The following is a 10081-nucleotide window of genomic DNA, read 5'->3' as shown; positions in this document are numbered from 1 at the left end:
GTTGATTACCCATTACCTCAAATCAAGGTGCACTTTAAATGAGGATGGGAAAATGCTTCATGTTTTACCTTTGAGCTCTCAATTTCCTGGCAAAGTTTTTAGGCTTGTCAGATTTTACAAAGTCCTGGTTCACTTCCAGGATGTTTATAGACTGGGCGAAGGTTGTTGGTCTTACTATGGATGGTAGACAACCCATTGACAGGAATCTTTTGGAAATTATATTAAAGGGAACGTATGTCATTCTCACATATTACTCATATGATGTCTGGGCTACTCTGACATGCTGGTTATACATTTCATGTCAGTGAGCTTCTCTTCTCATGATTTGGGGTGGCATGTATATTTGTAAGCAGTCTGTTGTCATTTGGTTACATAGGTTCAAAATTGAATAGTGGGGACAGGGCCAGCAGGTCATTTTGGACAAGGCCTCATACCAGTTGCTCTGGCCAGTATCTTAGACAATTAACCATAGAAGATTGCAGGGTGGTGGGATGGTCTGGTGATGATTTAGTATTCCAGATCCTTAGTGTCAAAGTGATAATGCCAAAGGATTTGAACCATGTTGTTCACAGGGCTTTGTCCAGTCTGGGTCTCCACACTCTAGGTATTGCCACCTAATCTTTATATATTGGCAGGGTGTCTGCTGTAGCCAGAGAGGGAGAGTCTAATGAGGTTTTGAAGAGAACTAGGCAGTCATCAGCATCAGTATTTCTTAAATATATGAGGTAATTTACTATATTTACCATTTTTTACATCTTTTCATAGGTGTGTACTAGGCTAATGGCTCTGGAGCCTTTACAAGCCTAGCCCAAATTGCCCAGCCTCCTGATGTTAGTTCACAGTGCTCCTAAAGATATCACTACCAGGTCTTGAACCTAGGACCCTGTGCACTACAGTCAGAGCAATGTACCACTATGCCAAATCAGCTTTTCAGTGTGTTTTCTTTCAGATGTTGTCAAAGAATTAGTTTGCATGCCCTGGACTGGAGTGCAGGACCATTTGCACTCTAGTCTAACACTCAGGACATGTCAATAATTTGTTACTAGTATAGTCATTGTTGGCCACTGTTTCATTATATTAGTGGTAAGGAGGCAATGCATAAGGCAGAATGGGTCAGCACTAGGTCTGGCTCCAGATTCTGTGGAAGTTAACTGGACACTCTACTCTGGTTTACGATGCTCTCAGCTGTTACCAACTCTTGACAGCATTATCCAAGTCAGACCCTTACACCTGTTTATTCAAATCACTGGGAAGGACTTCAGCATTGTGTCTAAGTGGTGACTGCTGGCTAACATTCTTAGGGTGCTCATGGTTTTTCAATAGTCCTGCTCAGGCATAGCACTGGTTTGGGAAGTCATTATTCCCAGGAGAAATGTTGAGTCCTGCATCAGCTGAGACAACTCATAAGTTCCTTAACCACACTGTATCCAAAGCAGTTCCCCATTTGGGCTTCCAGGTTTTAGAATAATGGGACTTCCTTGTCAGATACCATACTTAATTCCAGCCATATAGGGAGCATTTATCTGACATTTGATCTACATTTGTTTATCCAGCCATATGGGGTGCATCTGACATTTGATCTACATTTGTTTAATTCTTACATTGCATTTCATGTTCAAGATATTTTATGACTGCTGCATGTTACTGAGTCTAGATTTTACCTTTTAATATGATATTTATTTATTAATTTTGACAATAAAGGGCCATTAGTTACTGTGCAGTGGAAATGTGGTGGAACTGTCCAGTGATTATTCAGTCTTTGAGCTACCTATGGTTTTGGATTTATTGACATGCCTCTAGCACCACTTGTTTGAGTTGCTTTGGCAATGGTGGCACTTTATGGCTAGAAAAGGGGAGGAAAAGGCAGTTTCCTGCCTGGTGGGCAGTAACAGTGCATCCTTCCCCTTTGCATTCCTCCTGCTATCCTGGGCTACTTGACTAGTTGATGGCTGTGGGTTAAACAGTGCAGATGCTGCTTCCCCAGTATTGTGGAGAGTGCCAAGGGGCACAGAGTTCGACAGGCCAGCCAGGGGTAGTAGTGTTAGTATGCTATCCAGATTCACTGGGCACCAGGTATATACAAATTAGATACATTGTTATTGCAAAAGATTGTTGGTTATATTAAAAGTAATCAGTTAATTCAAAAGGGTGACACTTTGATACATTGTTGCAGTGGCAATGTGAGTTTGTGCCTTTTGTGGGAAATGAGCTGGAGACGATTCTTCACTGGTGGAGAAATTTGTCTGTAAGCCAGTGTTGGGAAAGGGGGCATGGTGCATTCCTACTTCCATCTACTAAAGTAAGGTCTGACAACTTGCCAGTGGCAGTTTGGCAATGCAGTCTAGCTTCCCATCTTTTTTCTACAGTTTGGAGCGTTCAATGTAAAGTCTTCCCCTTTGCATTCCTCCCATACTCCTAGTGCTAGCCAGGGTGGGGGAGTTAGTACACTACCCAATTTCACTAACTACCAGGTTTATACAAAGTGGATTCACTATTGTTGCAAATGATTATTGGTTATATTAGCAGTTGTCAATTCAGTGGTATGACAGTCAAATAAATGGTTGCAATAGCAAAGTTAGTTTGTGTCTTTTGTGGGATCACGTCAGGGAAAACAAAATAAGTAATATGATATTAAAGACGCAATGGCCACTATTCGTGGTCAGCAGTACTACAGTGCAAACTGCCCTTCACTGATGAGCTGATTTGCTTTAGGCTGCTTTATACTGAGTCACAGTAATCCAAATTCCCTTAAGGGCAACATCCCATAACCTGGGAAATTATATAACTAAAAAATCACTCAGTCATGCAATTCAAACAGGCTTACAGCAAAACATTTATTGCCAGTGTAGTAGTACAGGTACCAAGAGTAACTTGCGCAGGCACTGACTCCCTGTTTTAGGACACATGCATGTGTGCGCACGTACACACACACACACACACACACACACACACACACACACACACACGCACACGCACACATCGCACGTGAGCACGCACACACACACACACACACACACACACACACACACACACACACACACACACACACACACACACACACACACACACACACCACACGTGAGCACGCACACACAACACCCATTCATGCTCAGACATGGAAGGACCGCTTCACACACGGTCTCAGTTCTCTAGTACACAGAAAGTGACACATGAACATACACATGCTTAAATTCTCATTCAAACACAGCACAACTTACCTCCATGGACTATCTGTTCCAATTCACCCTTCGAAAGTTCACACTATCGGAAGGCATAAACTTGTACCACAAGAATGTGGCATATTCTAAACTCCTTTAAACAATGCACTGTCTTGTAATTGGAAAGTGTGGGTGTTTATGATTCCAGAACTGTACAAGTACTGTGACTAGGCATAAAGCTGGGAATATAATTTACATAGACTCCTTGCACACTATACCATATTTACACAGACCCTTCTCACACTATACCATATTTACATATTTACACAGACCCCTCTCAAACAATACCATATTTACACAGACCCCTCTCACACTATACCATATTTAGACCTCTCTAACATACTACCATATTTATTCAGACCCATCTAACACTATACCATATTTACCCAGCTCCCTCTATAACAATATCATACTTGCATGTGGTGCTCTTAATTTCACTGCTTAGAGTGCACCTGGGTGATTCTAGGGATCTAGGAAGGGCTATGAATAAGAATGGCCTTGAGACATGTATAAGACAGCTTGCAATCATCTTTGACACTTCACAAATGGTTAGGAACTACTAGCCAGTATATCATTAAGTAAGATTGTGGCTGCAGTAACTGATGCAGTTTTATTAACAATTTTTACAAATTGCATAGGATTCACTAACATTTTCACCACTGATGCCAATTGCCCAATGCAGGTTGGTCAATTAGTTCAACAGTGTGAAAATGTGATTCAGAGACAGCTATAGCTGTAATGTGAGACCCCATTATCAATTCATTATTGTTTCTTTGAACTGAACACTGTACTGTCCAATCTAACTGCTCTAGTGTTCTTCCTTGTAAGCCATATTGCATTAACAAAGACATACCTTTACATTGGCATGCACACACACACACACACACACACACACACACACACACACACACACACACACACACACACAATCAGACACACTATTCCCTTCTTAATGCTCCCTAGTGCACCCACTCCAACTGGCACATACTCAAACACACACACACACACACACACACACACACACACACACACACACACACACACACACACACACATACACACACACATTCATACAGCCTAATTTATGTTTCTACAGGCATTTACAATGACATCCACACATATGTACACACTAACACACCACACATCCCCACATCTTTGCAGAACTTAAGTATGTCCACAGGTGTGAATGGGTGACTGTTGTGTTTTTACAGAAGTCATGTTGTCCTCCAGGAGTTAAGTAGTACCCACCTGAGTGATTTTCTGAATTGCTCAGTCAATCAATTTGCAAACTGCAGACATTTCTAGGGGTGGGCAAATAGCTAATTAGCATTAGCCCTTCCCTGAACTGCCACACTAGCATGCAGCTACACCCATGAGACCATTATCTGTGCTGAGACCCTATCAAGGAGAAAAATCTCAGAGGTAAAGTATCCTCTGAATTCAAAAGGCTTAACACGATGTGGAAACCTTCTGAGTCTAGGCTTCAGCATTGCACTGGGTGTTTCTGAATCTCAGGGACAGTTTATTAGGAATTGAGTTCAAAAGAATACTAAGTGTAAGAGTTTACTTAAAATTCAAGAAAATATGAGAAGATTCTGAAAATCATGTAATCAAATTGCTTTCTACAAACTTAGCTCAAGTGAAGTAATCTGTAGAAGATGAGGGGTATTTACTTTGCTTGGATAATTCTTAGCAGTAACGACTGTTCATCTTTTAATACTAGTAGTTTGGGGATTGTGATACCAGATGGTATCATAGGAAGTCTAAACAAAGAAAAGTTGTTATCCTAATAACTTAAAACAAGTGTGCTAAATCTGCAAAGTGATTTTTCTCCTCCTTTTATGCAGTAAAAAAAGTTAATATAATCTAATGCCTCAACCTATGTTTTGTTTTCTTATTTTTATCATATTTCTTGTTTGAGTTATATGTGTATTTGCTTTTTACCATAGTCCTCATGTCAGTTTTATATTGCTGTATTAGCATTCATTGCTACAATTTAAGGCATATATTATTCATCTGTACTATGGGAGTGACCCAAGCAAATGAGGTAACCATGATATTATTATATTACTAGTCGCAATACTGGACCATGCCAGCTGCAGACTTTCCTCCCTTATCTCCCACTCAGGTATACACTTGTTTTGCTGCATCCAGTCAAAGTAATATTATGGTGTTTGCTTAATTTTATCAAACGTTGTTGAGCAATGGGAAGAAACAGGTATCTTGTGTCATCATATACTGCTCCCAAAACGAGTAAATAAGTAATACGAAAGGTTTTCTTTGAAAATGGTAGGCAACTTTTATATCAGATGGACTAGATTAAAAAGAAAAAGAATTCCAGACAAAAGGTGCTCTGGAACTGTGTCAAGAACTGGCGTCAGAGAAAGAGCAGTGGTTTCAGGTAAAGCCAATGGTCCTGTTGTAAGTAAATAGCAACCTGTCCAACTATGCATGCTGAAAAGAGATATTAATGTCAATATGTACAACTGTGCTGAACCATTAATATCAATCTGCACAACTGTGCTGAACCTTTAATATCAATCTGCACAACTGTGCTGAACCTTTAATATCAATCTGTGCACCTGTAGATTCTGTAAAGCATCTTCTGCATGTGTGTTTAGTCATTGCTAATTCGTTGCATGATAACTAAATGCTCTTGGGCTTGGCGTGTCAAAAATTCAAAAATGTCTTTCTTGACTCTGCTGGCATGTCCCCCCGACAAAAGAGAAACAATTCTTTATATATTCATTTATTTAGAAAATACAGTCTAATCATGTCTGCTGCTATGTATTAAAATGTAAAAGAAAAATCAGTGACTCATAGTAAAGAATACAATATGTCCACCGATAATTGGGTTTAAAATAGTGCACCAAAAATTACCCAACTTTTAATAGAAATTTTGAATAGAACTGAAAAATTATGGAACACACTGCATTTAATTTGATTAACATCAATTAATGACTTTTTTGTTGCTGAGTTTTAATGAATAAGTGCAGGGTCACATATTCCTTGTATTTTTGTTCATTCAATTTCTTTGATAACTTGGGTATTGGTGAATGCTGGTGTGTAACCCAAAATTTCATGGTGTGTCACCTTTGACACACATGTCATAGGTTCGCCATCACTGTAGCTATAAGCTTAAGTTTCTAAAGAACCTGTCTGTATACTTATGTATGCATATATAAACATAATTTTCTGCAGAATCATGACAAGGAACACAAACCACTAAAATGATTTTTTTTTTATTTTCTTTACCACCAACTGTTACATTTAATTATATTTCAAATGACTTCTATATCACATAATCATTTTACAAAGAAAGTCAAATACTTTTAAGAAAGAAACCCAACATGGTGTGAAAGTTTTAATTAAAAAAAAAATATTTGCTGTACAGCTGTGGTAGCAAGAGCTGAAGGCATATGAAAAGTACAAGGAAAGGTGCAAAAAGCTGACCGAATTGTTGCACTTCAAAGGACAAGAAGGCACGAGTTGTTCACCAAGTTCAGTAGTGAGTTATCTGCTCACGCAAAGGATTTAGGGGCTTAGTCTTCTCATAGTTTACATATAAGTAGCAGATGGTTATAGCCACCATAATGCCCAGATAACCAAAACGTTTCTGTTTACAGTTACTATGACAACTGATTATAATTTTCCTGGCTCAAGCCATTCAATGTTGTAATGGTTTATTAGTTTGTTTAGTCAATTGGCATATAACTCTGTAAAAATGTAGGTTATTATTTAGCAATTGTACATACTGCTCAATAAAAATGTGTTTACAAACACATGTACATTGATTTACTTTACTCCAAACTGAAATGCAAATTTGGAGTATAAGTATTAGAAAACAGACAAGTAATCTCTCCTAATAGCAACTTTTTCAACAAATTATGCTTTCGCCAGATATTTTCATTGATTTGTAACACAGCTGAAACCAGCTACATAGCTTGCTTTGCAGGGCCTTTGCTTATCCCAGCATACCACAGTAGCATCTATGTGGTTTGCAAAGTTTATGGAATAACACTGAGCAAGTCAGAAGTTAGATAGCATTGCACATTACTTTTTGCACCAATCATGCACTGAAATAACAGTTCTCTTGATGGAATCATTGCATAGTTAAACAGAGGTAGCAAAATCATTGAAAGAAAGTATTAAAGGATATTTTAGTATATCCTGTTTTAAAAGCAATGCACTGCCTTGGTGTACACGATCAAGCAAGTACCCATTTGTGAGACGCATGAATTAACAACAGCGCCATAACAGAAATCAGCGTTGTCGATAAATTGATATCTGCAATGTAGAACAAAGAGAGAGACAATTGATGATAAAGGTGTAACAGAATATTCTCAAACAGCTTTACACAGAGTTTGTGAATTATTAAAATGACAGTGAGGCACAGTACCTCTAGTTAAAATGCTTTTGCTAATATTAATGTTAAATCAAGCTACAATAACACAAGATGTAAACAGACTGCAGTCTTGACTCATACTTGGAATATGGCTAACCAATAACTGGCATGATCTACACAACCTTCGGCTAGAATAATTACATTCAGTGAGATATGGCTTAGAAAACATTATTAGCAGAGCTGTGCTGTTATTATCACTTTACTCTGCTGTGACTAAATTGACATCCTGTGATATTGCCACTGTTGTATTCTAATTTATATATTGTGCAAATGTGTTCATACAAAAAACTAAAAACAAATCAACTTAGCACATTGTGGGGAAAAGCAAACAAAGCAATTAATGCAGGTGTTAAACTAATGTAAACTGTACTCTAAAACTGAGTAATATGTTAAAAGTTTCTATAAAAATGTTCTTTTAGAACATCAGTCGACACCTTTATACAAGCACTGCCATGTTTTAGTACATAACATCCATATTTTCTGGAGGTTGAATGTCACCAGTTAATATGTAAAGAAACTTGATTACTGTGTTATGTCACCTTTTCTGAGGACGTAACATATACTATTCTTTCACAATTCAAAAATTCATAGCCACTTGTATGACTGTCATATAATGTAGTTAGCTTACATTTACTGTACTTTTATGGATATGCAGAACTGTAAAAACTTGATGTTTAGTGTCTGATGCTCTCCCTTGTGACACAGTTATTATCAGATATTCAAATGTGACTTCTTGCAATGTAATGCTATTTTGGAAAGGATCTGGATCAGTTGCTTAACTCTGGATCTCAGAAATTATCTGAGTAAACATGGTTTTGAGAAATGATTCTTTCTGTGGGGGACTTCATCCCTGAACTTTATTCAGGGAACCTCCCCTTGCACATGTATGACAGCTACATTTGATTGACTGGTTCCAATAAAAAGGCTTTGATTACTTGGTCACTGATAAGAAGTATTAATACCATTCTGGGTATCTTCAGCTGCAATCCCCACAACCTATTTTACCTGTGGGTGTTAACTGCTCATTCTTTAGATCAAACTCCTTATCCCGTCTATTTATTTCTGCTGTCTGTCTCCCCCACACTATCTCTTTAGCATCTGCTTACATAATGTCTTGTCAGCTACTCACTTATATTATTCTGTTTTACTTCTACTTTGCAGGTTTTTATTCTGTTTTTCCTTTCCTTGACAAGGTACAAGATTTGACTGAATCTGAAGTCACTGAATGCTAGTAAAAAGTTGTTCATCATGGAATTTCATTGACTGCTTTTTCAAAATCAGGCTCCCCCTTGTTTATAATCAGCTCTGATATTTCTGTGCCTAAGAGAAAATGGAACTTTCTCCTTAACAGTAACCACAACTGATGGATCAAGTTTTTGAATAAGTGTGTAAAATAGCTACCTTTCTTCTTTTATTACTGCACCCTTGACTCTAGTTCCCAAATGTGGTGGGGAATATGGCTTTGATTTGGTTAAACTCAATTACAAGTCATGGATAATATTAGGGTTTCCTAGAAGTTGCTTGGCATTACATGAAAGAACAAAATGCAGGGACCATGGAATGCAGTTCCCATTTACTAGTTGCAGATGAAACACTGGCTTCCTAAAGAAGTCTTGAAGACTTGTACTGTCTTGAAAAATCAGTGTCCCCCTAGAGTGTTGATTAATAACTCTTGATCTAAACACCCTAATCTTTTTGTACTAGAAATGTATCACTTCCTTCTCTCCCTAATGACATTTTACAGTACCAAGTCAGTGAGATGGGCATGTGACTCATAAGAGCAGAGGAACAGCTGGAGATCTCCATCATGCACACAGTTTATTCTGGAGAAGGAGCCAGAGAAATAATCAAAATCCAAAGAGCATACATTAAATGATATATTAACAGGCCATTTACAATTGGCAGGTAATAATCAAACTGGATCAGATTATCAAAAGTGGATCACCTAATAAAGTGTTGTAACTATTGCTCAACTGCCTAGGAAATCTTAGTTAAAATCCTCCAGATAGGATTTGGGAAATTATTAGATCCACTTGCTTCATTACAAAACACGACTGTTTTAAGTTGGAGGAAAGTAAATGAAGCAAGATAGTAATTTACCTTATTTACTTTCACAGTCCTTAGTAAACATACATAGATTGTTCTGAAGCTAACGCCCATGTAAGACAGGCTACATGATGCATCACTTAAAAATAAGCGAGCCACAAAACATGTCATTAATTCTAAAAAGCACTAGCAATTTTGCAGTATTATATTTTAAAGTGAGTTATTCAATCTAGTCTAAAACTATTTATGAAAGACTGGAAAACTGAAAGATTTAATTCTGGCGATAGCCAAACAGGTGCAATACAGATTCACTTAAATGAATGTGCATTCCCATAAAACATAATCAAAAGTCTTTTTTCCAGTGCATACTTTCTGAATCTGACCTGGTTTTAAGTTTCATATACATTTTAAC

The 10081-nt window shown here is 37.8% G+C and overlaps 1 protein-coding gene across 1 annotated transcript in view; it reads right to left on the bottom strand.

The window, feature by feature from the left end:
* Positions 1–6444: 6444 nt before the first annotated feature.
* Positions 6445–10081, bottom strand: part of LOC122816744 (uromodulin-like) — a gene marked incomplete in the record, with an annotated part of 268054 nt that continues 264417 nt past the window's right edge. The window contains 1 exon segment of the mRNA XM_044089741.1: positions 6445–7505. Within this exon segment, the coding sequence (XP_043945676.1) occupies positions 7426–7505 (80 nt within the window).

This window comes from Protopterus annectens, chromosome 12.part0 (genome assembly GCF_019279795.1).
Source record: "Protopterus annectens isolate FY-2018-M chromosome 12.part0, PAN1.0, whole genome shotgun sequence".
Lineage (NCBI taxonomy): Eukaryota > Metazoa > Chordata > Ceratodontiformes > Protopteridae > Protopterus > Protopterus annectens.
This window is presented reverse-complemented; position numbering and strand designations above follow the sequence as displayed.